At 38.9% G+C, this 27,725-nt stretch overlaps 3 protein-coding genes across 22 annotated transcripts in view; 2 read left to right on the top strand and 1 right to left on the bottom strand.

Moving 5' to 3' along the window:
- Positions 1-1,361, bottom strand: part of LOC124182166 — a 31,109-nt gene extending 29,748 nt beyond the window's left edge. For 9 of the 12 annotated variants that reach the window (XM_046569085.1, XM_046569079.1, XM_046569077.1 and 6 more), the window contains exons 1-2: positions 1,266-1,361; positions 621-832 (exon numbers count right to left, since the gene is read on the bottom strand). Coding sequence is in view for 11 of the 12 variants with exons in the window: in XM_046569079.1 (XP_046425035.1) it covers positions 621-677 (57 nt within the window). In the remaining variant the exon portion in view is untranslated. Of the gene's footprint in view, positions 1-620; positions 865-1,239 lie in introns of all 12 variants that reach the window. The other 3 variants (XM_046569074.1, XM_046569075.1, XM_046569076.1) reach the window with 3 other exon arrangements.
- Positions 1,362-6,286: 4,925 nt separating this feature from the next.
- On the top strand, positions 6,287-20,038 carry LOC124182335 (F-BAR domain only protein 2). 8 transcript variants are annotated; one of them, XM_046569451.1, is made up of 12 exons: positions 6,287-6,645; positions 8,213-8,524; positions 9,293-9,550; positions 9,656-9,851; positions 10,029-10,193; positions 16,048-16,147; positions 16,429-16,696; positions 16,791-17,061; positions 17,216-17,696; positions 17,770-17,986; positions 18,065-18,413; positions 18,497-20,038. In XM_046569451.1, the coding sequence occupies exons 1-12, from the start codon at positions 6,616-6,618 to the stop codon at positions 18,565-18,567; spliced, it is 2,718 nt and encodes a 905-aa protein (XP_046425407.1). In that variant the 5' UTR covers positions 6,287-6,615; the 3' UTR covers positions 18,568-20,038. The 8 variants fall into 8 exon arrangements, with proteins under 8 accessions (XP_046425407.1, XP_046425408.1, XP_046425410.1 ...); XM_046569452.1 differs by having other exon boundaries at positions 16,048-16,138; XM_046569454.1 differs by having other exon boundaries at positions 6,290-6,645; positions 10,029-10,148; positions 16,048-16,138.
- Positions 20,039-22,552: 2,514 nt separating this feature from the next.
- Positions 22,553-26,032, top strand: LOC124184096 (E3 ubiquitin-protein ligase SIAH1-like). 2 transcript variants are annotated; one of them, XM_046573549.1, is made up of 5 exons: positions 22,553-23,082; positions 23,833-24,294; positions 24,445-24,684; positions 24,836-25,028; positions 25,815-26,032. In XM_046573549.1, exons 2-5 carry the CDS (start codon positions 24,066-24,068, stop codon positions 25,990-25,992), a joined length of 840 nt encoding a protein of 279 aa, XP_046429505.1. In that variant the 5' UTR covers positions 22,553-23,082; positions 23,833-24,065; the 3' UTR covers positions 25,993-26,032. The 2 variants fall into 2 exon arrangements, with proteins under 2 accessions (XP_046429505.1, XP_046429504.1); XM_046573548.1 differs by having other exon boundaries at positions 22,553-24,294.
- The last annotated feature ends 1,693 nt before the right edge of the window (positions 26,033-27,725 follow it).

Here is a 27,725-nt window from a genome sequence, read left to right on the forward strand (position 1 = left end):
TAATATAAATCTCACGTACATGCTTATAGTCGTATAGTATACGATCTCTACGACGCGATTTCTGCAATGTCACATACAACGAGTGAGAATTATACGCAATTCCTCGTTCATTCGTATTCGACACCGGCTCGTTCTAAGAACAGCATACGTACACTCGAAACACAATCAGACGTAAATTTCTGCCTGAAGTTGGTCACAGCCGCCATTGTAAACGTCAAACGATTTTCAAAACGCACCGTACATGTAAGCTTGATCGAAACCATGAATGTGAACTATGACTGTTTCGTTTTTCACGTGTGATTTATACATTTTCGAAACTGGTATGTTAATGTGTCAACATATCTATCTATAATTAATGCCATTTTCAAAATCTTTTCGTCTTCGCAAAGCTGTTGGTACGAATCTGGAGCGAATTCAACGACACATGCATACGTATTATAGATATGCTCGTTAAACGTCATATCGTTATAGATATACAATTGAAATTTCGAAGTGTAAGATTATAATTACGTAATCAGATATATTTTAAAACATGTAAAAAAGCATTTTATATCCGTCTGAACACGATATGACACATAATCAAATTATACAAGGGTAAACGGGGATAATATTGTTCTCACCTTGTCTATAGGCATTGAAGGACACGCACGACACAAGTTCCAAAATGAACCAATCATGAGGTCGGAGTATGTGAGGCAGTAGAACGGTGTGATACGATGCGACTGACGGACAGACGCTAGCGAGCTGCTGACACGGCGGTCGGTCGGTCTGTCAGTCAAAAGACGACCGCCTTCGCTACGGCGTGAATTTAACCCCGGCTAGACTCCAGGTCCTTGAAAAACATTCTACCTCATTTTCTTATTACTAGAATAAAACACAAAAAAAAAATAGCGGAAAGCTAAACGTAAAACTAACTATAAGAGGTCTCTTTCTCTCTCTCTCTCTCTCTTTTTCTCTCTCTCCCTCCCTCTCTCTTTCTCTCTCTCTCTCTCTCCCTCTCTCTCTCTCTCTCTCTCTCTCTCTCTCTTGCTTGCTCTCTTTTTCTGCTCCTTCCTCCCACTTTCACCCCGTAATCACTCGCTACACACTTCTTTCGCTCGTGAGGAATAGAGAGTAGCAGGCAAATTACGTCTAGTTACAAGTATGGCACAAGTGTTCTATAATGAATTGTAAAAGTAATCAAACGTAAGACGGTATAATTTTCGAGTGAAATTATCTAACGATCTCGCTGTGTCACACCTATAACGTGATAGGAGAATCCTTACTCTTCGACTAGGAAATATTCACGAGCACAACGTCCTACGTATCCAGGGAGACACTGCCGTCTTTTTCCGGTAAAATGCGCCGACGGCGTCCGCGTCGCGCGGGTGGAGATTGCTTAGGCGCAGGCGTCCGGCCGCCGGTCGATACTGCCGCAACGCGCTGTCCTATGCCTAACACAGCACACGATCCTGCTGTATAGATGCATGACATACCTGGCGCCACTTTGGCGGATAGTTACCTAGCGTACCCTACAGGCGTGCCCGACGTCTATCGATGTATGTATACATACATACATACGTACTAGCCGATAAAATAATTCCGGTTCCTTACGCCGCTGCATCTTCCGTACCTTCTTTCTTGCTCACGGTTATAAATTGTACATTTAATTTTATCTTGTAACGGGTAACTCCACTGTAAGAACAAAAGAAAAGCGCTTTTTTAACAAATTTCTTTTTTTTCATTTAGATGAAAGGAGAGGTAATAAAAGTATAATATATCAGAAAGTTATTAGGCATATATTTGAGTATTACACAAAAAATTATTATCAACAAATATTAAAAAATGGCGACACTGGAGCCATTCTCGCGAGACACGTTGAAGTCTGTCGCACGCAGTGTAACTGGTGCAAATTTTAATCTTGAAAAAATAAAAGAAAAAAAATACTTATTGTTAGTCTACATCTCTACAGCTAGAGAAAGACGTAGGGGATCTAAAAAATATCGATTTATATGTAATTGGCGAGTATTTGACTGATAATATACAATAATTTTCGACCAAGAAAAAGGCACTTGTTTGCTAATAAAAAAAAAGTGTGTGTGTCAGCTCCAACGCACGACTGGAGTTTACTCCTTACGAATGATAATTATGATATATATCGAATAGAAAAAGAGGGTAAATGAACGCATCTTCCAAAATGATAAGAGAAACAAACATATATCTATAATTATTGGGATTATTTATATTACTTCAAAAATTTACAAATTTTGAGTGCATATTCGTAATAGGTGACCGCAAAAACTCCTGAGTACCAACTTTCGTTCCCGGCAAACGACTTTGTACATGTTTGGTCCGCCATCTTGGATCCGCCATCTTGAATTTTCAACTTTTGAGTGCAGAATCATAATCATCGACTTCGAAAACCCCTGAGTACGAACTTTCGCTCTTGTCAAACGACTTTTTGCGTTTTGGTCCGGCATATTGGATCCGCCATCTTGAATTTCCAACTTTTGAGTGCGGATTCGTAATCAGCGACCCTGAAACCCCCGGGTACCAACTTTCGGTCTTGTCAAACGACTTTTTGCGTTTTGGTCCACCATATTGAATCCGCCATCTTGAGTTTCCAATTTTGAGTGCAGATTCGTAATCAGCGACCCCAGAAACCTCAGAGTACAAAATTCAAGTCGATATTAGGTTAATATAAGTAATGAAAATAATATATAAATATAAAATATATTAAAGCAATTAATCAAAAATAATAAAAACACTAAATAAAAGATTTAGTTGTTCGTATTTGAAATTTATATTAGTCATAAATGTAAACGATAAGCTCACCAATTAACCGCATCCATGTGTTTTTCCGATTCTTCTTCGTTATCATCTAAATCAATTTCTTCCATATTTTCAAATATTTTGACGTGATAACGTCACGTCTTATAAATTCATACGCAGGCACACGACACACACGTACAAACATACGCACACATTCAACTCTCAGACCAGAGGTAATGAACTATACAGTGAGACTACGAAGCATCGCCCAAAGAGGAGACCCCGAGTATAGGATACGCTGGGTAATGTATTCCATCTCATTCTTTTGCACGTTCAATATATATGTTTGTCTCTTTCTATAGCGCCTCAAGTTTTCGTGTTACACTTGATTTCACTCCTCATATAATTTCCGTACCGGGCCCCATAACTCAAATCGTTTCTTAAGGAGTAAACTCCAAAAATTTTTCTTGTACTGTCTAAATGTAAGTTAAAATACACACGAAATTTTGAGAAGCTTCGTTGGTTATCTCCCGATCCAAAAAAACTGACAATCACCGTTTCGTATTGGATTGAGTAAAAAAAAAAATATATGTGTACTTTTAGGCTTAGGGGTAATCAACTCTCTCTAAATGTTGACAAAACTAATTATATTACTTTTGGTAGCTATACTGATAGTATTCCTACTAAATTCAAATTATTTATCAATAAGTAAGAACTAAATAGAGTTGATAGTTGTAAATACCGTGGAATATTTTTCGATCAGCACTTGAAATGGAATATTCATACTAATGAACTTGCAAAAAAAATAAAATTTTTCTTGTTTATGTACTATAAGTTGAATTACTGCCTACAACCTTCAGTGTTGGAAACAATTTATTATGGTCTGTTTGATGGCATAATTAATTATGGAATTATCGCTTGGGGTGGTGCATATGAAAACTCAGTTAAGTATCTGGTCAATCTCCAAAATAAAATAATTAAGAGAATATTCATAAAAAATCAATTTAACGCCCCTCTAAAACTTAAGGAAAACTTTGTGATCAGTGCTTTAGCTAATAATCCGGTAAATTTAGACATAAAAACAGTGATCTAAACACAATAATTCCGACAGAGCTGAATTTTGGTAGAGACCTTGGGTTTACCATTATAAAGAAAAAGAAAAAAGTCCCCATCGATACCATGTGTGCTAAAAAATTTATTCAAGGTCAAAGGTCAAAATTTTCGGTTTTTTCGATTTTTCTCGTTAGCGGTTGATTTTATCAAAAAAATAGTTCAGACCAAAATTGTAGAACATAAAATTATCCACAAAAATGGTTTCAATACTTTTTTTCCTAAGAATCATCATTTCTGAGATATCGCGATTTTAAAAGTCGAACGAGTTACATTCTATATAATATGCAAGCATATTATATATGTCGCGGATATACATAGTATATGTATAGTATATATAGTATATATACATAGTGTATATACATATAGTATATATTATAATATATATAGTATATATACTGACATACATAGTATATATACGGATATACATAGTATATATATAGTATATGTATATTAGACTGCCTCAAAAAAAAAATATTTTAATCTCCAGCTTCATGAAATCATAGTTTATAACATAATATTGGACCTCGTGAAAGGAAATCGCCGTGCAATTTTTTTAAGAGGTGCCACATCGAGATTTTGTAATTCCCATTTCATTAACACGTAAGAAATTCAATTCTGTCGGTCGGAGGGAGATAATAATTTTTCTATGCAACGAACGGAACTCTATATAGTAGCGCTTGACAGTTCATATGTTTTCTTCGAATGTATTTGACGGATATTATTCAACATTTTAATGTGACGCTAGCAGTTGTCTGACGAGCTTGCGCGCGGTCAGCGAGGGCAGCGAGCGTGTCAGAAGTCTACTAGCGCCACGTAGAAGAATTAAAAAACGGGGACAAACCGCGTACAATTTTTTAGTATATGAGCAGTGGTGAGTGTCAGGGGGCTGGTCAGTTCACGTCCGAAACAAAAGTACATCTTATGGCCACAAGAGCGGCGCTACGAGTTATTCATAAGGCTTATTATTATTATTTGGCGGAATCCTAACCAATCTTTCCGATACTCATACACAGATAACCTTACGTTGTAATCACGGAGTAGTAGGAAGGAGACAACACTCGAGCAGCACTTGGCTCAAAAGCTGGCCCAGTTTTTGGGGCAAAGTAAGAAGAATTGTCAAGGTGCGATTTAAGCGCCTCTTGCGGTGTAAACCCGTACAACGCTCTCCCCCTTTCACCCTATGTTACAATCACGTTATAATTCGCTGTTTGCCGAGACCACGGTCGTGTATACAGGTCTTGTAACTCGGCCGGTTTTATGATGGCGGGGGTGTCCCGCTTAACGGACTCTTTTTCAATAGTTTGTTCTATTACCGCACAAGTCGTTGAGATCGAAGATCGTGCGCCTCCATTAACACCCGTATTCATAGTCGCTCCTTATCTCAAGGATAAAGGAACCCTTGATGAAGGCTTTCTTGAATCTCAGAGGCGTCCTCGTTTCATAGTCACAACTTGGCTCTCCCTTCCAGAAGGAAGACATATTAAGGATATGTGATTGCTTATGGTGGTAAAACTGCTGATCGAAGCGCCACTCGGCTATATTTAAATCTAACTCGAATAGATTAGCTCTCATTGGGAGCTTTCCAGCAACGACACAGAGCGACACAGAGCGACACTGTGTCGAACAGGGTACTTTCCAACAACGACACAGAACGACACAGTCGGACACAGTTGCGGAGCATGGTTGGACACTGTGTCGGATTCATTGCTGCCAATTTTTTAGTTAGAGATTTTATTTTCGACGCATGGTATTGTTTATATTTATTTATTAAATGCAATGATAATCCACACGCGTTTCACAAATGTTTTTTTTTCCTGGAGCGCTCAATGTTCCTAGATTTTTCGTATAATGCATGAGCGGACTATAGTGACTGAATTAAGAACCTCAAGCGTTCCACTCAAGCACCAACAAGTACCAAGGCACAGTTTCGACCGTGTAACACAGTGTCATACTGTGTCTCCTTGCTGGAAAGCTCCTATTGTCAAGTTGCGTCGGTGATGAGAGTGTATAACCTCAAAGAAGTTAACCTGTAGACTGGCTGTGACGCGTCATACGGGTCATAAGTGCATAGACGTCAAGCGCAAGCGCAAGCGTTGGCTACATGAAACGAAACAGCCAATCGCAATGCCGAAAGGTTTCCTCAAGGAAGCTCCAGACCTGCCTTGAAAGAAGGAGGCCAATAAGGCTCCTTATTCTGTCGAGGAAGGTCTATGAAACGTGAAATGAGGAACAAGGAATCCTTGTTCCTCGAGGAAGGACTATGAATACGGGTGACACTCTCATCAACTGACGCAACTTGACAATAAGGGTTTTCCAACTGCGACACAGAGCGACACAGTTTACGGCATCGGGTGTTCCAACTACTACACGGTGTCTCACGGACGACTCTCATTGTCAGAAAAGTTGTGTTTAACCGTGCAATATATGTCAGTTTTGCCAATGCTGTAGTTCTGTAACCAAAAAGAAACTGGAAAAAAGAGAATGTTTAACGTTGTCGGCGTTGTGAGACAGAGTCTGGTAGTTGTGTATCGTCGACTGTCGTGACGCGAGGTTCTATCGGTTCTGCGGATCGTCGGTGGTCAGGGGCTGGTTAACTGTATTCATATCCTGAGCGCAACACAAATTGAATTACATTTAGTGTTCATCAGTTGATGGCGAGAGGCGTGGCAAGAAGTGCAGCATAGCGTGGTGCGAAAGTGGGCGACAGTGAGGTTCAGAGTGCATAACATGACGGCCTGACATCCACTCACCATGACCGTGGACTTTGCTGATTATTTCTGGGTAAGTGGTTGTGCTTTTGCAAACGTAAACGAGAATTTTCGCCCTCCGCTCCGCCCATCAGGTTATGTGTCGATTCCCACCGCGTCACTGCGAAGATGCATTGTTCTTTGTTTCCGTTTTCTTGTCCACTTGACAGCACTTTCGACGATCTCAGCCTTCTGTCAATCACTTTCCTATCGTCAGTCTTGAATTTCTTCGCCTATCGCTCTGCTCTTCCCGTCTGTGTATACGTTATTAACTATACCTACCATCATACGTTTATTTGGGCCCTGCAAGAATGACCGAATCACAACATCGTCGTATGAATTCCTTAACGTTACGAACGTTGTAAATACCAGAAGCATACAGATAGATGAAAACGTAGTCAACATGTCCCTATGATAGTGATCATTAGCGATTTACGCCAGGCTTACGAATTGTGTTGGGACTGTCGAGTTACGCGATATACTACGCGCGGCTCGAATGCCCAATCCTCTATCTATCTTTCCCGCTCGCTCTTCTTACTTTTGCTCTTCCTCTTGCTCTTTCCTCCTCCTACAACTTGAGTTTCATTCGATTTGTTAATTCGAAGTGTTTGGGAGTAGTCTCAGACAGTGACTCTTGACTGAAATAAAATGCCATTCACAATAAACGCGACGGTGGTTCCATACTTTTGCCTGAGAGTCACTGCTCCAGGCTACTTAACGTCATTCCGAATTGACAAATCGAGCCTAGGTGTAATACAGTTCATGTTTCAGCTTTCATATGTACGCAATATTCTGATATATATGAGCGTGCGTACAATGAGACGAAAGAATTCCTATACACTCAGCCCTTTACCAACGTTATTTCCATAATTACCCATTTAGCTTATATCAAACTATAAAGGTCTCAGCATTTTGTCTTCTACTTTTGCTTCTCTAGGCTGTGTCTTTCATTGGCAATTAAACAATTGATGTCAGGTAAGGTTGGGCACAAGAATTTTTTTGCAAAAATATTACAAACCCAAGATGTTTCCTAATATTCATCCTTTCTACGTCATTTATTATGATGAAAATTAGTGCAGGTAATGTTTTGATTTTAGCTACAATATGGAAGCCTCACACAAAATGTTCCCTAGGGGTTCTTAATTGTATAAGATAATAATATAGTATATAACAATACTAGTATATATTGTATAAGAAATGCAACAAAATAAAAGTGTATAATAATAGTAGTATATCGACTGATAGACGAGGGTCAATAAGCTAGGTGATCCAAATTAATTGCAGGTTCTATATTCTTTATTGTTCAGAGTTTATGGTGACTAACTGCACCACGTACCTATTACCCAGGAATGTCTCACAATTGACGTACACAATGAACGTTCATCAAATAGTTCCTATTGTCGCTGCAACCAGGATAAAATAACTCATTAGAAAATATGACTTTCATGTAGACGGCAATTTTCTATCAAAGATATAACTGTTACCTCTTTGTTTATGACATTGTATATATGCCAAAGGGATGTATATTCTTGTTAGTCCTTAAAAAGCACATTCGAGAGATCATGTGTTGTTAAAATAATGAAATTTCTCCAAATCCATAGGGTGAAAAGAATAATGGGTTTGATGTACTGTACCATAATATGAAGCATGGGGCGATCGCAAGTAAAGAACTGGCAGACTTTCTGCGTGAGAGATCAGCAATTGAAGAAAGTAATTACAAGCTTCTGAGCAAAGTTGCCAAGCAGGCGAGTGGCAGTGGCGGCAGTCATGGAACTTTCGCCCCTGTCTGGGCGGCACTGCGAGGTGCTGCTGAAAAATTAGCTGGCCTCCATTTACAGATGGCACAGAAAGTTGGGGAGCTGATCAAAGATGTTTCCAAATATTCAGATGAGCTTCATAAAAAGCACAAAGTGGTGAGACTTGCATTAATATCGCAAATTCAGAGCTAAACTGATGTATTGATTATTTGTCGGGACCAATATTTTTTTTTAGTTTTGAAAGTAATGGATACACTATTGAATTCATATCAGTAGATTCATTTAACCGCTCTATGTCACAACTTACATTGTAATGTTTATAGCTTATGGTCACCCATAATTCCACAAAGATACACAGCAAGGAAAACTTATGTACATCTTTTATACAGACAAGTTCTCATAATGTGTCAATCTACATCATATAATTCAATGACTGAAACATCATCTTTCAATGAATGACATCACTTGACGCTCTAATGTGTTACTCCCGGTGCACAAGATTATCAACGATTGGCCTTGCTGTATAATTTTATTATCGCTGTTTTGATCCAGCGTGCAATATTCCATTGCGCCGTAAAGGAAAGTATTTTAGAGTGGTGCGCAGCTACGCTAGGAGCATGACATGATTTCTGCTTTTTCTCAACAATTGAGTCACTTCCCGAGTAAAAAATATCTGGCAACATAGCAAATGCCCTTCCTTTTGTCTCTGCTCCGTTCAGTTCATATTTTTTTTATCTCTGCAGTGGAAGCTTATCAATTGCCGCCCACTGTTCAGCCCCCAGACTGCCGTTGGTCGATTTATCAAATTTTCAGGCCAAGGTTCTCCTGCAAATGAATACAGTTCTGATACTTTCAAAATTATACATCCAAATTGTCTTTTACTTAACTGAATTATATTGATCGATACTAAAATTTAATGTTTAGGTGAAGGAAGAGGAATCTAGCACTCTAGATGTCGTACAAAGTATCCAAAATACAACAGTTACATTACAAAAGGCAAAGGACATGTGTGTCCAAAAAGGTTTAGAGTTGGAGAAATTGAGAAAAGACAATGCCAGTCAACGAGAACTGGAAAAAGCTGATGCAAAATTCAAGAAATCTCAAGACGATTACAAGGCACTAGTGGAAAAGTATAATGCAATCCGCAATGATTTTGAGTCCAAAATGACTCAGGCCTGCAAGGTATACACACTGTTACATATTTCTACAACAATTGATGCCTAATAGCAAATAACTGAAATCTCCGTCCCTAATTTGTGTCACTGACAAATTAAGTTTCATTTTTAGCGATTTCAAGACATCGAGGAAACTCATTTAAAGCATATGAAGGAATTTTTAAACACTTACGCCGATGTTCTGCAGAGTAATCATGAGCAAGTTGGTCAAGTTCATATAGACTTCAAAAGACAGTGTCTGGATATGACCGTGGACAAACTGTTGGAACAATTTGTTCAAAGCAAATATACAGGGTTTGAGAAGCCAGGTGAGAAATTGCCATTTCTCTTGAAAAATATGGTAGAAACTATAACATTTAGAAAATGTAGAGTATCTTTATTTGACGCAACTACGTTCATTTTGGACTATTGATTTAAATTGAGCTTTGTTCACATATATCGACGCAACACTAATTTAGATTACCATTTGTGTACCATCCATATAGGTGTCATCGAGTACGAAGAGGTAATGCTGAGCTTGAGTGCGACGACTACAACACAACCAGCCCAACAGGAATGTAGTACGGATGTCTCCAAGGCCACTAATGGTGAAACAGGGGTTGCTGGTAAAAAACTAAATTCAACAAAAAGTTGGGGAGTTAAGGGGCAAGGTAATTTGGTGGGAGGAAAGGATCGCGTAAGTCCTGAAAAAAATAAGGAAAATACGAAAAATATGGAACACGAAATAGAACGGCAACTGCACCAGGAACAAGAACAAGAACTACAGCCACCGACCAAGGCGTCGCGTCGCACCACTTCACTCCTTAATCTTTTCATGTCCAACTCCCAGGGTAGGTTCTTTACATGGATCCAAGCCGGTATTACACTTTTATGTTTTATATCAACATATCTTTTTTTTCATGTCAAGCCTGCCTCAATATCGAGCAGCAAAGTAGGGATAAATATATGCTTCTCACTTCGTGAAAAGCGACTGTGCAAACAGTGAATGTATGAATTATTTTTGAAGCAGGTTTGATCCTACCTCAGTAGCGTGAGTACAGAGTAAATAGGTATGATAGCTCACTTCAATACTTAATTACAATACTCATCACGCTAGGAATTTAGTTGAATAATGAAGCACATAATCACGAATGCGTTGACCATTGCTAGATGTAAAATTTTTTTGCAATCGCGTGCTCTGCACGTTAAGCTTATATGCGATCGCGATTGCCGTTACATCGTGACGCTTCTCCAACATTCTTTAACCGGTGACTGAAACTGGCGCTAACAATATTTTAATTCATTAATTGCAATCCAGCAACAGATCTATTTTCAATAAGAGTACAATTGCTGTACTATATACAGGAAACATCTGAAGTTTGAGGCTTACGCCTTAAGCTCAATGAAGTAGCGCTGAAAGCGACGAGTATTGTTTCAGAACGACAGAAGAATGCAGGGTCTGTCGGTACAGCCCTGGCCAATTTTCAGCGGAACAATCCATCTTCCACAGTATCACCTTCCAGCATCTCCAGGAACCCTCTAAGAGGATCCAAATGTAACTGCTTAACATTGTGTTGTTACCTAACTCTCATTTCTGGTGTGCATACTGTCACCAGACTTTGCTCTTACCTTCTTCATTCTTTGGTCTCTAATTAACGAAATTCGAAAGTGGAAATTCAATTTTGTGAAATTTATTTCCAACTATAAATTTATTTCGTAATCCGCTCAATTCTGATATTCCTCTATGCGCGTCTGTTGTATGAGCAAAATGATTTCAGGTCAATGCTTGATTGTACTTCGATTGCTGGTTAAGCTGTTTATCTGGAGGATAGAATAAAACCATCCTTGAGAGGAAGTTGGAGTGGTTCTCGGCCTATCGTAGTACACTTGCTAATCATTCGCCAGTGCTACTTTTTATCGAGAATAGTTTACTTACCTTATAACAAGCCAAGAGAAAAAATTGTAAAAAAATATGCCGCTTTTTGTTACATATCTCACACAATTTATGTTGTCACTGCACGACGAAGCCAGTCGTACACGAGATTATATACTGAGCAATCGTTTTCGAAGTTGGGTCGAAATTGTGATATTTTTCGATGAACATAAGAATCCGGTAATTGCAGAAATTCCAATGCTGCCAAAATGAATGGGTGATTCCACATCGAGTGATATCTCTGTTTTCGTACTAAACGTTGTCTTTTATTTTGATTGAGAGTGAATATTTACGGAACATATCGCTATTGGAAACAACTTGGACATATGAAATATGGATTCTGTGTAAATTTCAGAGGATTTTGTGTAACTTTTGACATATCCAAAGTTTTCATCCATTTGATACAATCGTTTGCTCTCACAACGTTGAGGTATTATTGGACTGATATTCCCCACCAAAAGTGGGTCTTTGTGAGAATGTTAAACACTGCATGAGATAAAAAGCTGAAAAAACTAGTCATAAGCGAATCAATAAGTTAATTCGTTTTGAGTAATAATAATGCCAAAAATTCGTTGATAAATTGTTTAAACGAAAATTTGTTTTATTTCATATCGAATGAATTCATTGATATTTCTGAATACCTATGAACTTTTCTGGAATTCTGGGCGATTTTGAATAATTGCCTTTTCCAAAATTTTTTAACACTATTTATAAAACTATTCGTTCCATGCCTCTAAAACTTCTTGAGTTTAATGTATAACCATTTACGAAAACCTATCCAAAAGTTCAGGACTTTTGAACCATTTTTCAAAGTTGAAAAAAGAAATTTCAAAAAATTTTATAGATATTCAGAAAAATCCGTGAATTCATTCTACATGAAATAAAACAAATTTCACTAGAGATTTATTGAACAAATTTTTGTTTAAACAATTTATTAACAAATTTTTGGCATTGTTGTTACTCAAAACGAATTATCTTATCGACTGTGTTATGATTGATTTTTTTCAGATTTATATCGCTAACAAAGTGTTCAATATTCTCACCGAGACTCACTTTTGCTTGGAAATATACGTTCAATAAGACCTTAATACATTTTATCCACAATATTTCATTCGGTACGCCGAATATTCATTTACCAGCGATTACAGATTTTCTTTACGAACTGATGGCTCAGGGAAATATAGCACATTCATTCAACGCAGTTAGGACTCTGTTTACTTATGTTCATGACACAATCCAGTCATTCGAGCAGCCAAAACAATATTTTAAATGAAGGAAAAATTTTAACTCAGATCTCAGAAACTTGTTATTCACAGGGAATTTGGTCAGTCGCTCGACACCCTGTACTTCAAATCTGATGCACTCCAAGTTCCTCTTACTATCGACACGCACAATTAATTCCTTCATTTTCACAGTAATCTATTATTGTTGTCTCTTAACAAACTTGCCTGCGTTTAAACATGAAAGTGGTGTGCATGCCGTGCACCACTCTTGGAGTAATTCCAGATCGAATCACACTCAATAAATTGTATTACATGCCTTTACAAAAAAATTTAATGTCGATACATTCGAAGCGGTACAAGACAGAGATTTGAGGGGGAAAAAAATAAGAATTATAGCTTCTTGTGAGATTCAGATTGTACATCCCCGAACCTGTTCACGGGATAAACCTGAACAAGCATTTAGTTTGATGGTATTGAAGTTTTCATCCCATCGGTATATTTGACATTCGGGTTTTAAAAAGGGTTATTCTCGATTCCTTTCCCGTCAAGGTTTTTAGAGTCTGAAAAACAATATCGTCTGCATTGCCGGGTTCTTAAGATATCCTGACATATTGTCTCTTGTGAAACTTGCACCCAAGTTGTCACAGAATTGAAAAGTTGAACGATTTGAAAGATGTTTTGCGAATTTATATGGAATTACTCGCGTGTTAAATAATTTCTCAGTTTGTAGCTATATGCACTGCTTTCAAACTTTTAGATGAGGAAGCTCATACCTAGATCAGTACAAGCCAAACCACGATTGCTTTCAAATTTTCTCCTGGTTGTGGTGATATTTATACATTCATTTTTGCTATTCTGCACATATTACCTGTAGGAAATAAGAAGCGGCAGGTACAAAATTGTCCGAGTAAAGGGCAATACTTATCAATTATAGTTGTACGTAACAAATCCTCATAATCTTGACACGGAAAAATACATAATTAACCATCAGAAGGTAGCGTAATTTGAGAAGAAAAACGTGATAGGAAACTTGATCCATTCGATAACTATAGATTTGTGCTACTAACTTCTTCGTACTTTCCTTCAGACAACACGTGCCAATTGTTTTTCTAACAATCGTTTGGGTGTTGCTGTACAAAGACGACATTACTTTGTCAAAGTATTTCGGTTGCAATGCGATATACCAATAACACAAGAACAAAAGTTTGCATTCCACGGAAATTGATGGGTATAGGTCCGTATATATTAATACACAAGAAGTGTTTAGAATTTATCTGTGCTGTAGCAATTAAGACAGTAAACGTTGCATAGAATTGGGAATTGGACTTGGATAGCGTCAAGGAGACGGGGTGGGGCAACGTTGCCGTGGCTTCAGGTGAGCCGTTCCTCATAAAATAATCAATGCATGGCCCCCATTGTGATTTCAACTATTTATTTTCCAAGTGACGTGAAGTTGTAGTTCAGACACGCGTATCGCATCCACGTTGACAATTCAAATATATACTTTCCAACTTATCATTTCTATCACTAGTATTATGTTCTCACGTCGGTTCACGCGTCGTTATTGCCTTAAATTGCTCATCGTAAAATACTGTACAATTACCTAGGCTCAATTTTTTTTTTTTTTTGTTTTAATTTTATCAACACTAGAAGTTGTTAGAAAAACAATTTTTATAGTCGTTGAACTTGCTGGGTATTCGATTCAGTGGTGGCGGTGGTTCCTTAAACAGTACAACATATACATTACACTATCCTAAAAATTTGTGTGAGGTGGAAGAAAAACTTTACTTGCGTGTGAGGTCAAAGAAAAACCATACCATCCTCGGCTTGTTTACATCAGTTCTGACATTTTACTTTAGTAATTAAACCATATGAACTAACTACTACAAAGGTCCTTGCTCGCCTTGTGAAATTGAAGCAAACAAATTGTTTGGATGTATTTGTTTCACGTTTTGGGTTCAACAAGTAGTTGTCTCTTGTTTGTGTGTACATGCGTTTATTGTCTTACTGAGAGCTAACTTTATGCTACTATTATTTTTTTATCTTGTGTTTCTGTATTGTATGAATTTTTTAGTCAAGTCATTTCATCTCAAGTATCAATATTCAGACTTCATTTTATGCTAGTGGCAGGGTAACAAGTCTGACCCGACATGAAGCGGTTTTGCGCCATTCTGTGGGGGGTCTTGTCAAATTCAGCAAGTCGCTTGTAGGAGTCATGAAAATGCACGTACACCTACTGAACACAAAATCTATTTGCATGCCATTGTGGACACGCAGACCTAGTGTAGCTGTCGTGATGCACATGCCGCTATGTACAGCATTAATTATACATTTATTACCTACTCTACTATGGGCACTCGCTCTGATTTTACTTTGTACTACAATTTTTACACTTGGAAAGTAAATCTCTCTTTACCTTAGCCCTTAGCTACCATTGTAGTCTAATTAAAGTAAAGCAGTTAGGCATGTGCGGGTATTCAAATTTTTCCCAATCCCCAGGAATTCGACTTTACTTTAATACATATATGCAAGCGCATCTGAAGTATACCTCCCGAAGTGGATTCTGGCCGATTGAAAGCCTCCCATGTCACCTGCTATGCCATTTGAATAGATGGCATAGGACGACACCGGTGGCCTCGAATCATTAGGTATCCATCCACCTCTGGAGGTGAACCACCATTTTGACCGGCTGTATTCGCTTGATACTGCCGCAGAATCTCGTGATACTTGTGTTTGGTTTCTGGACTGAGTGAATTTCGCAGTGTTAAACGGATATGAACCGTATGATATATCTGAATTTGTCACTGTGCAACTCGGCACAGTCCAACAACACTGGTCCCCAGCACCACATGGTGGCACGCCTTGTTAAGAGGAAGGTGCCACACGGTGGTAACATCGGTATCGGCCAGATGGCCAACCTCACACGAGCTTGGCTAACGTGCACTAGCCACAAGAACCACAGTTGAATCCGGTGCATTTACCTTTTCAGTATTACTGACTGATTGAGTCGACGTTCACCCAGGTCCGATACTTGATTCGGTTATCCGCATATGCCTAATGGCAATAAACGTGTACATGGTCTATCTTATACATAAACCACACTGCAGTTGTGGCGAGCAAATGAAGAATTGTCAATTATTTCAGACAAACTTGATATACTCGGCACAGTGGGAAATCTGAAGAGGAGGCGTTAGTGATCACGATTGGGACAGATATGTGTAAATTGTTAAGAAATTCAACAGATACATATTGATTGCTTATCTTATCGGTTACTCTTATTCCCTATTTGATCGTATTCACAAACGTCCACCTTTCCTATCTGTATCAAATTTTACCACAGTCACAGTGACCAACCTTAACCATCTACAGGGTTCCTGCGAAGTAGGAGAGAAAAACGAAAAGAGAAAAAGGCGAAGAAGAAAAAGGACACAGTGGAGACTAGCAGCAACAAAGAAGAGAAGTCCGACCCGTCAGTATATGCATGCTCGGCAGACCTAGTGCACGCAATGTTGTCCCGAATGTAATTAAAGTTATTTGGACTGATGACATCTGGTCTTTTGCAAACCATACCATACCTTGGATTTGTGTAGGCTTTTTACTGCCACAATCTGAGGAAACGACTTGTACAGTTTGCCACATTTCTTATCATGCAAACAGTTGAGAGTATAAAATGATTGCACTGGGGCTGCCGAAGAATTTATCTACTGAAAGGTCAAGGAGGCAAATTTTCACGTTACATGACTATTTAAGGGAGGAGAAAGACGACGGTCGTAAGTCTGGAACACCGACACCTGAGGTCGACGAAGACGGATTCTGTATAAAGCCGAAGGTTGATCCTTGGGAAAACGAAAGAGGATTTTACTCAAGCTCGGACAGTGACTCCGAGGATGAAAGGGAGCGTAAAATTCGCGTTGAAATCAAACCATTGAGCAACGGTAGTGCTCCGATGAGTGCTAGTGTCGACGAGCTCCGAGCAACAGTGGAAAACCTCTCTTTGTCTCCTGTAGGCACAATTATGGTAAGTTAGAGTACCCTTCTCTTTCACCTTATTGATATCATGCACTTGTACTGTTTACCCTCGCAACTCCAATGAAAATGTGACACTGAACCAGGGTCGTAGAGGGTCCAACGCCGATACGGATCACCACATGAAGAGGTCACAGTCCGTCTCTCAGCAGCTCGGAGGAAAGCCCAGCTCTGACCTTCTTGGCTTGAACCTCTTCAATCCCAACAGTACACCGTCCAGTGCCTCAACGCCGACAAGCGGTCACCCTTACGCACCACTTCAAAGCCCGCCACCTCTATCCTCTCCGCCCACAATTTCTCAACCCTCGCTACATACGCATGCCCCAGCCACAGCTCACCCCAACCCACGATTCCAAGGTAAACTCAGATCTTGATTTTTGAAGACAGAGGAAGGTAGAATATGGCAAAGTCGGGAGAATTTGTGCAGTGGGTGGGTCACGCATGCAGATGAAAAATTAACGATGCAAGATGTTATCAACACTCTTCGCTAAGAGTACTTTCAATATTTCAGACAGTGATCTGTTTTCCGAGGTAGGGGAAATCACTGTGGCTCTACCGCCGAAGCAGTCGCCTAGTGCCTCCTCTATAGCGATTCCAAGGCCACCTTCGAGACGAGGAGACGGGGTGAGTACGGCAACGTCCCGTGGTCGAGTTTCACCGGCAACGTTATCTCGAGCCGACAGTGTGGCCAGTCTGGAGTTTCGAACGTCTGGCGTGGCGGTCGGATCATCGAGGGGACCCTCGCCCCTAACAATTGGTCTGGCTGATACAATACCTTTAGCCGTCGCGTTCCATGAAATAGTTCACTCGTACTTTCGGGGCACAGATGAAACTCGATGTCAGGTGAAGCTCAGCGGAGATATGATGCTATCCTTTCCAGCTGGCATCGTTGCCGTTTTGGCTAATAATCCAAATCCTGCTAAGCTAATTTTTCGTGTTAAAAATAGCAACAGACTCGAAAGGTTACTGCCAAACAGTCAGCTGATCAGCTTGTAAGTCTTGACAGTACAAAAGAATCCTTTATTGAACAACAATATTTCTCATCAATTTGTATATTCGTTAAAGGGATGCCACGCAAGCAACAGCTGACAGTACGGTATTCGACTTCAATATGAGTGCCTTAACCACCCTGCTCCGACGGCAGGCGGAACAAAATCCTTCAGCTTCCTATTTTAATGTGGATATACTCAAGTATCAAATAAAGAACAAGGATGGTGCAGGATCATGCCCCTTTCAACTCGTTGCATATTGGAAATGCGAAACAACACATACTGATTTGAAAGTATATAGCTACGAATACAGATTACTGACGATTTTAGAGACCGTGATCTGTTCATAATCAGCTTCATCTCATCCATAGATTGATTACAAGTACAACAGTCGTGCAATGGCATTACCAAGCCCGCTTCTGAATGTTCACATTGCTTCACTGATCGATGGAGGTTTCAAGAGCCTGCACAGTAAGCCGCTCGCTCAGTGGCTTCCTGATTCTAATCGAATATTGTGGAAATTCACCGAACTCTCGCAGCATAGCGAAGGTGGTGGTGTCGGATCTCTTAAAGCAAGGATCGAGCTGGATCAAGGGCCAGGATCACAGGGAACAATATTCACGCAATTCAATTGTGAAGGCACTACTCTATCAGGGGTTGAGTTTGAACTCGTCGGTGTTGGGTATAGGCTTAGTTTAGTGAAGCGGAGATTTGTCTCCGGTAAGTCACCTGACATGTTTTATCAAGCGATAGAGAAAATGATGAAAAAAAACTTGCAAATAACATGGGCCAACGATTTCCAGGGCGGTATATGTGCGATGGTGATTCGGATCTAAGACCTCGTTATGCGGCGCCGCCGTCCACAATAAACTGATGCCTGGTACATCGAGAAATGCGGCATCATCGAGAAGAGGAATCAGTTCCTTCTTCCACCCACCCCCCCCCCCCCCCCCCCCGCCTTCCCCCTTCATCCTCACTGTCTTGGGCCGCTATAACCTGAATATGTATCCTGGATACCAAAGAAACAAATATAAGAGTTTTGCGCATACAGCTTCACTTGCAATCCAAGTTTACCTTATATTTGTCATAAAAGTTTATCTGCTAAAATATTACAGTTCCAGTATATTTTATCAGTAGAACTCTCTTTGGTGTCCAGTAAATACATTAAATTCAGTCGTGTCTATAAACTGTAATTAGGATGATTTGCAAACGGAATAGAATCGACTTGACATATTTTTTACTCTCTACACACAACACACACGCGCTCGAAGTAGATCACCTTATCATCCATCACTACGTTTATTATGGTATTTTTTTAAATTGTCATTAATATTATTAATTATTGTTATTATTACTATTAACATCATTACTGTTCTTGTTGTTGTTATTATCATCGTCGTCGTCATTATCATCATCATTATCTTCATCATCATGGACAATGTTATAATTCGATTATCTCGACTACCTTTGCCATTGTTTATTCATTGCGCTCTATCACTCGTAACCAATCCTTCCAAGTTAATCATTCTCACTTTATGGAAATTTTATGTATGGATTGGTAGGATTCTAGAATTATCATCATACTGCAATAATTTAGCCAGAATGATGATATGCGGGGTTCGTGTAAATCATTTCTCGAGCAAATATTTATGTAGACTCCCTATAATACCCTTTATACACGAGTTTGTTAGACTCAAAGCAAGTATCAGTTCGTGCCTCGCATAGTTGCATATTGATTTAACGTAATCTGGAAATAATTGCGATATCAACTACATGATTTCAATATTGTAAATAATTGACTACGTATAATACGTGTTTACATATGCTATACATACGTACATACGTATGTATGTACATCAATTCAATAATATTAAAACTTGTAATTAGTAGTTTCATTTCGCAGGGTCACCAATAATTTAGAATTTTGGGAAATTTCAGGAACTTATATTCCGCAGAGAAAAATCGAAGCAATCTTCAGACATTTCGTAAAAGTGAAGAACCTCCGACTTTGAAACGAAATCTGAATTGAACGCGTACTGATCTCGATCAAACGGTTCAACGTAAAATTTTTATTATTCCAACTGTGCGTAATAAATTCGGCCAAATTCGATTTTGGGAATATCATTTAATTTTCATGTCTTCTCGCACCCACCTTCGCATAAAATTTTTTAACGATATTGGTCGTAAAAGGTCCAATATTACGTAAGTATGGTGGCAAACTGTCTGGAAATACTGAAATTGTTAGCAGGAAAAATGAAGAAATTTATTTCGGCAAAATTTTCGTTACCGTATTAATTATCCTGAAACACAGGTCCAGTGTAATAGAATTATCTTTAAGAAAATGACCTTTGCATATAAATCATTTCGTCTCAAACCCAACAATCTCGAAATGTCGCCACTTTTAATTTACCTAAATTTTTGTAAATTGATTTAACGAACGCAAAAAGAGAAACTTGTTTGGCCGAAAAAATTTAGTATCCATATTAAGATTTCGAATAAGGTATACACGCCAAAAGTAATGAAGGATAAAACAATATGCGTTTCAGTATACATTGAATGAAAATACATTGCAGTGTTTTTATTCAGAATTTTGTATAGAATGGAACTGTTAAGCCCTTTTCGCCTACAAGATACGTAGATATCGTTATTTCGAGATATATACGTCAACGTGGAAAACGACCAAGGCACATCCTTAAGAATATTTGCAGATGTCATCACGGCGCACTTGTCGAATTTGAAGATTAATTTTTTACACATTGAATTTGCTATTACGAATCTACCGCATTAATAGTAGGATATGTAGATTTCTTACACTCAAATGTGTCAAGTTCATTGTAAAGAAACTTACAATTAGTTGGCTCTTTGTTCTGCACGGTTTTTGACTTTTTAAAAATTGAGGATTGGTCCTGAACCTAAATTACCCGGTTGCTGGACAACCTGTTAAGCTTCGTATTTCAAATTTATATTAGTTCTTTGAAAATCGGTTAAATATACATGTATAAAACCTCCGCTTACAGTTGTATGCATATAATGCTCTAAGGTATGTACGTGCGTACATACATTCAACTATCTTAATTCTTGCCAAAGTTCTTACCCACGTGGGACTTTAGTGAAGCAAAATTCTTGATCGATCTTCTGTTAGTCGATCGAATTACATATTTTTTACTGATATACATGCGGATCCGTGATAGGAGAAATAATAATTTTACGTTTACAGCACGGAAGAATCGAAGTTAAGTGTAGTGCCCTCAACTTATCGACGCAGTTTTTAGATCATAATCGGTGTCAGGTATCAGTGATGCCTCTTTAGGTGCTCTTGTGGTTCAGCGTCGACTGAAAATTGCCAAAGCAGCCAGCCATGGGTATTATTCTTTTCAAGCATGGAAAGGAGCACGACTGGGCGGCGGTAACTGCCATGCCCTACATTTACCTCCACGCCAAAGTTAATTGAGTCGGTAGCGGTAGGGGACTCCTGTACCGAAGTTCGCCAGGCTTCAAAAAAATTACTGTTCCCCAGAATTTTTTCCCAATATTACAAAAACTATGCATCCCAATCGTTTCCTTTGCGGCCTTGGATGTTCCGTGAGGAATAGAATCTCATAAAATCAATCGAAATCGACAAAATTTCATGGCGTGTGAATCGTGAAATGTTGGTGTGTCGCTTAGGTCGATTAAAATCTAAGCCTAGGCAACTTATATTTAAAAAAAAAGGGCATGAAAACGCGGTAATGAGTTACTACGAAATTGTTACAATCGATGATTTTCCATGATTGGAGAATTCAACTCGGAGTCATGGTAATCAGAGTTTTCAGACGTTTCACAGATGTTTTGGTGTCTATTTGTTTGGGATTGCATGGAGAAATGCACTCCTACTTTTTTTTGATAAAAGATGTCTAGGCTCAGATTTTAATCGACATTAGTGACGCACGCATATTTCACAATTCACACGATGTAAAATTTCGTCAATGTTGATTGTTTTTGTGCTTTTATCAGAATCTATTCCTCAAGAATGTTCCAAGACCGTGAAGACACCGGAACTGAAAGGCCTTTCGCGTCAAATTATAAAATGTTTTGAAAAAAATCAGCATTTAATTCATTACATGATTAATCTTGTGAATTCGATAAAATAATCACATAATAAATTACTATACAAATAATGAAATTAATAATCATACGAAGTGGCATAATCGGAACCGAAACAAATATCGTGCAAAAATCTTTGGCTTATCAGGTGGAGGGCTTGTTAAAATATCCATGCTCTCATCCGAGGGGGTAGAAAAAAAAAATTCTCAGTGGAACAAATCAAACGACACTTCGAAAAATCCGATAACTCATTGTGAGTGCGGTGAACAGTCCCTTCTGAACATTCTGAACATGGTTCCGAATTAGATTCTCTGAACAAGGACCCCAAATGTCGCATGCGATATCTAGGGTCCAGTTTCAAAAATCCCCAAACCCTGAAATCTTGAACGTCTTGAAAAATGAGTCTGAAATAAGTTTGTCGTCTGAAATCAGCTGCCAGGCTGCTAGCTGTGGAGTGTATAGTAGGGGGGGATATCTTAAGGGTTATAAAAAGTGAGCTGATTATGGGTACAAATAAGAGTGGTGCTGTGAAAACGTAAGTTGCTGATCTGAACCATCTGAAGTTAGTTTCAAATATCATAAGTTTAAGTGTAACTAACTTCAACATTCAACTTTGTAATAATCGGCGCCACGTCGGTTATTCTATGTTCCCTTACTTGCCTACAGAATTTGACCACATTCTGACTGCGCCATACGTTAGAGAGTGCCCTCCTTCTATACACTCCAAACTGCTAGTCATAAAAACTCCCTAGAACACAGGCAGGGCTAGTCGTTAATTCGTTAGCGCAAACGCAAAAGATTACCGACAGCATTGAAAGGTGCTATGCCAGTAATTGAATTGTGTGATGGAAGGAGACAGCCGATTGGAAGAGGAAGAAAAAGAATCCATGTGATGTGATAATCGGACGAGGCCTAACATATCTATTTTTTTTTTCTGGTCTAGTGTGGTGAAATATGTAAGTCGTGTAGTGCACGTATTGCAAACGTTGGTAAATGTGTAGGCGTGCATGTATTTGCCTATACGTGCTTGACTGCGTACATGCATCGAAAGCAGGTATAAGCAGAAGTTGTCGCTAGTGCAGTGGTAATTTTTGCAGTACTTGAAAAAAAGAAAGACAATCAGCTAATAGACATTTTATCAGCATGAAGTGTCCAGAGATACGACGGATAACGTTCGCGCATCGTCTGTTGTGAATCATAATGAAGATATAAGTACTGGCTACTAACTATACAATGTACGCATGGTGTGTATGTATGTACGTACATACATACGTACTGGCATGCGCTGAAGTGGAGAAGTGACAAAGTAAGACTAGATAACACGCCGTACGCGTACGGCGTGCATGTAGTAGGTAGAGGCCCCTTGTAAACGTCGCCAGTCGCCACTGCCTATCGCCTGTCGTCGCTCGTCAGTCTTCAGTCTATCTACTAGATCAGAGTCTGAGTTTGATCACGTCCTCCGTAGATCCAAGTCCGCGCCCTCGCCGGCGATCGTCCGACGCCACGATGCCGTTGACACCCCCGACGTCTTTGCCCTCCTTGTCAGTGTCAATATTATTGTCAGTTTCGTTATCCTCGTCGTCGTCATCGTCATCGCCATCGCCATCATCTTCATCATCATCATCATCATCATCATCATCACCATCATCATCATCATCATCAGTATCATCATCATCATCGCCGTCGTCGTTGCCGTCGCCGTTGTCGCTGTCATTGTCTTCGCAGCTTCCGTTGCCGTTGCCACCGCCCGTACACAGCACCACCACCGCAGAGCAAACCGTCGACGCGCCTCGATCTCGCTACGTCGCGATGTAGCTTTCCCGTCGATTCGGTTTATTTTTTTATTATCGAGTGTCCGTAAACGTTGACACTATCCGTACCACAGAAAGAAGGGGTTAGTTTCCATGTCGGAAGACTCGGGCTTGTTTGCGTCCAACGATAATATTCGTTCAAGTGCCTTTTTTTAATCTTATCATTACTACTGTAAGCAAGACCTATACCAAAACCAATACCAAAATAAGAATATCCAATGAATAATACCGGAACGTTGTGACAGGCCGCCTTGCATCCTTTTCTTGTGGAACCTCACTGGTGTGGAAAATTTGTAATGAAATCGTTAATGAGTTAACGAGATAAACCAACCCACCAGGTATACCTCAGATATCGAGGACAGCCGGTCAGGTATAAAACGGAACTGGGGACGTTCTTTCACACAAAAAATTAGACTTAGATAAGACCAGTGACCTAGGAAGGAAGCGTCCCGTTACAGTCTGCAATCCGCTCGACATAATGTCACAATTGAATATAAGTTCGGGAAAGCGAGGCCGTGGAGTACCGGGCACCTCAGCATCGGCAGCCTCTGCATTGAGCAGTTCTGCGGATCTAGCCAGCCTCTTCGAATGCCCCGTGTGCTTTGACTATGTCTTGCCACCTATACTGCAATGCCAGAGCGGTCATCTAGTATGCAGCAACTGTCGCCCCAAGCTCAACTGTTGTCCCACTTGTCGGGGTCCCCTAGGTTGGTACATACATTATTCACCAACTTTGTCCCAGTTACTTATACTTTTATAGTATCTACCTATGTTTGACTGTGATGGGTACCGATGATGTTATCTTCTCGTCCAGTTTACCTTGAATTTACAAAAAAAAAAAACAAACAACCGAACAGGTAACATCAGGAACCTGGCAATGGAGAAAGTAGCGAGCAATGTAATGTTCCCCTGCAAGTATTCGACAAGCGGTTGTACTGTATCTCTTGTCCACACGGAAAAAGCTGATCATGAGGATGCTTGTGAATTTCGACCCTACAGTTGCCCTTGCCCCGGTGCTTCTTGCAAGTGGCAGGGATCTCTCGAACAAGTCATGCCTCACCTTGTTATGAGCCATAAGAGTATTACCACCCTTCAAGGTAATCTGCAAATATTAGTCTAGCTTACAACTATTTGTAATAATCGATGCAACAGACTAATCACTAGGAAAGACAGGGATTTTTTCTTACTGTAATTGGTGATGTGCTGTAATTTGGAAACATATTCTGCAGCAATCCTATTCTCTTCTAGGTGAAGACATCGTATTTTTAGCAACGGATATCAATCTTTCTGGAGCAGTAGATTGGGTTATGATGCAGTCATGTTTTGGTCATCACTTTATGCTTGTCTTGGAGAAACAAGAAAAGTATGATGGACATCAGCAATTCTTTGCCATTGTTCAACTAATTGGTTCAAGGAAACAAGCTGAAAACTTCGCGTACAGGTAGATATAATTTTTTTATAATCTCGTGACTATTTATTATTTGCCACTGAGGTCACAACAGGCAGGTACTGGAATAAAAAGTAGGAGGCACTTGATTTTTATCGAACTGTCAATTACATACGTGAATGAATTAATTTCAACATATCAATTTTTCAAAATATTCATCATTGATTTATTGACTTGAGATATATTCGTCGGAAAAATCGAGGACTCGAAAAAATATTCAAGAAAAATGATTTGTCTGATTTGAATTTTTTAATTTAATTATTTTATTCCTATTCCGATATTCCTAAGAGTGAATTGGAATTTATTTTGCACTTTTTGTCATTTACCATACGTAAAAGATCGTCTGGATTATTTATTGCTTATGGGGAAATATTTTAGCACAACGGAGTCCTATTCCATGACGTAGCCATTTTTCCTTAACTTTTAAAGATTAATCTAAATATCAGATAGAGCCTGCATTATTATAATTTATGTCAGGGATATCATAGAGTTAATATTATGTTACATCATTATAGTTATAGTACATGGCTCTCTATAAATAATATACTTATAACCAGCTTTATAGTCAGGATCAAGTCCGCGGACTTCCATCGTAGATGGATTGAATATACATATACAATCTATACTAAACGCTGTTTATATTTTCATGCATATTTATGAATATATGATTATATACACAGTATAGAATAATGAAGACAAGATAAGACCTGTGAGTTTAAAGTTTGGCTGTGAAAGTTATAATGGCATCTGAGTCTGGTTTTTTCTTTCTCGATATTTCAGATTGGAATTAAATGGTCATAGACGACGGCTTACGTGGGAAGCTATGCCAAGATCTATCCACGAAGGTGTATCTTCTGCTATTCTTAATTCCGACTGCTTAGTGTTTGATACGTCGATGGCACAATTATTTGCCGATAATGGAAACCTTGGGATCAACGTGACCATTTCTATGGCCTGAAATAAACAAATGATCAGATAGCAAGCAAATGAACAATGCTGGACAGTGAAAATCGTTTATGGCATCACATATACAGTGGAAATGTCTACATTCGATAAGGTCACCTTACATGACTTCCCGTTCCTACCGTCTTGATATACTTGGAACAAAGGTAGAGCATTTTTCCATCGTTAGCGCAATCACTGTATACAAGATAGCAGATGTAATTTGCCCAACATTAGGTTCGCAATTAATTTCTAACTATTCGCTAGTAGTTACAATGCCGATTATCTGGTAAAACTGGTTTACATTAGTAGATTTAATCGTGAGTACACAAACATACTTTTTCTATAAATAATTCTGCTAATTTTGGTATAGTTACTGTCCACACAGAGCCAGTAATTCAGTAGAGAAGAGTTGACAATCGCAACAGTTGCCAAATAATAACAAATTCTGTAGATTCGCATGTTTCGGACCCAGCTACTGAGCACCAGAGTCCCTACGAAACAGAGTCCGCCCAATCTTCTCTATCTTGGTCCTCATTTTCTGATGAATCGAAATTGCGCGAAGTTTTAAACACATATAAGTAGGTAGAAACGTTAATATTAATAAACAAACATATTACAAGCTAATATTGCAATATGTTTATTATACAAAATCAACGTTTCTACCTACTTATGTGTTTAAATCTTCCCACAATTTCGGTTTATCAAAAAATGGCGGCCAAGGCGGAGGCAATGACCTGACTCTGTTTTGTAGGGTCTCTACTCTGTACTATCGCAATAACCTACTACTTCACACGTGCTATTCACTCTACTTTGCCCGCTGCTATGTTCAGTACCCTAGTTGCACTACCCCAAGATGCAGTAATGACAAAGTACAAACTATACCTTCTTACTCTACTGCTAAATCCACCTATGTAAACCAGGCAGTAGGATTGGGACGAAATTGACAATTCCAGAGTAATGTCTTTATTGCACACAGAAGTTTTATTTTATTTCGTCAGACCAAGTATTCAGTTATATAAACAGCTATTGAGGGTCAGTATTTTATTTTGGCCGATTTTCGTTATTGTAGTAGCAATGATTGCAGCGAATAATTTAAAAAATTTGTACGTGAATCTCTTCAACTCATCAGTTGGAAGTTGGAAAAAGTATTTTTAGACTTCTCAGAATCATTAATATTTTAAATTTGATGATATTGGAGACACTAAATGAAATGCTTTAAGAAAAATGGAAATCGTCAAGACTTTGCGCATATGCATCATATTCATATATTTATTAAGATCTAGGATAAGTTCAACACAATCTAAGAGTGACATGATTATGTATAACTTTTTTTCTCGTTCTCGTGCATACATGTTAGGATGGCCTTTCAAAATGGTTTCGAACCTTCGAAAAACGGCTCGAAATGAATAAATAAAAATCCGGGCTCTGTACCTCAATAGCAAATGATGCCTATGAGATAAATGCCATTGATTTTTATGCACTTCTAAAGTACATTGTCGGAACAGGTTCATGAAAATTTTAGGTACTTCTGATGCGATATTTCAAGTTAAATGTTTTGTAGCTATATGAAATATCACGTCGGGGATTGATGAACTTTAATTCATATGGATTTCGGATTTTTTAAATGTTGACTATACATGGTGTACAGTCATAATTTGTGAATCCCAGAAAATTGATGTTATTCGAATGAACAACAAAACGATCTTATAGACATCATTTGTATTTGAAATATCAAGTTGCATATTA

The sequence above is a fragment of the Neodiprion fabricii genome, chromosome 5 (genome assembly GCF_021155785.1).
Source record: "Neodiprion fabricii isolate iyNeoFabr1 chromosome 5, iyNeoFabr1.1, whole genome shotgun sequence".
In the NCBI taxonomy this organism is placed as follows: domain Eukaryota; kingdom Metazoa; phylum Arthropoda; class Insecta; order Hymenoptera; family Diprionidae; genus Neodiprion; species Neodiprion fabricii.

What these genes read in the sequence shown, in the direction of transcription:
- LOC124184096 (XM_046573548.1), top strand. Translation starts at nt 24,066, where the DNA reads ATGTCACAATTGAATATAAGTTCGGGAAAGCGAGGCCGTGGAGTACCG. An exon ending in GAGTATTACCACCCTTCAAG is followed by an intron (nt 24,685 to 24,835) that starts GTAATCTGCAAA and finishes ATTCTCTTCTAG; the next exon opens with GTGAAGACATCGTATTTTTA. An exon ending in GCTGAAAACTTCGCGTACAG is followed by an intron (nt 25,029 to 25,814) that starts GTAGATATAATT and finishes TCGATATTTCAG; the next exon opens with ATTGGAATTAAATGGTCATA.
- LOC124182335 (XM_046569451.1), top strand. Translation starts at nt 6,616, where the DNA reads ATGACCGTGGACTTTGCTGATTATTTCTGG. An exon ending in CCCCAACCCACGATTCCAAG is followed by an intron (nt 17,062 to 17,215) that starts GTAAACTCAGAT and finishes TCAATATTTCAG; the next exon opens with ACAGTGATCTGTTTTCCGAG. An exon ending in CAACACATACTGATTTGAAA is followed by an intron (nt 17,987 to 18,064) that starts GTATATAGCTAC and finishes TCTCATCCATAG; the next exon opens with ATTGATTACAAGTACAACAG.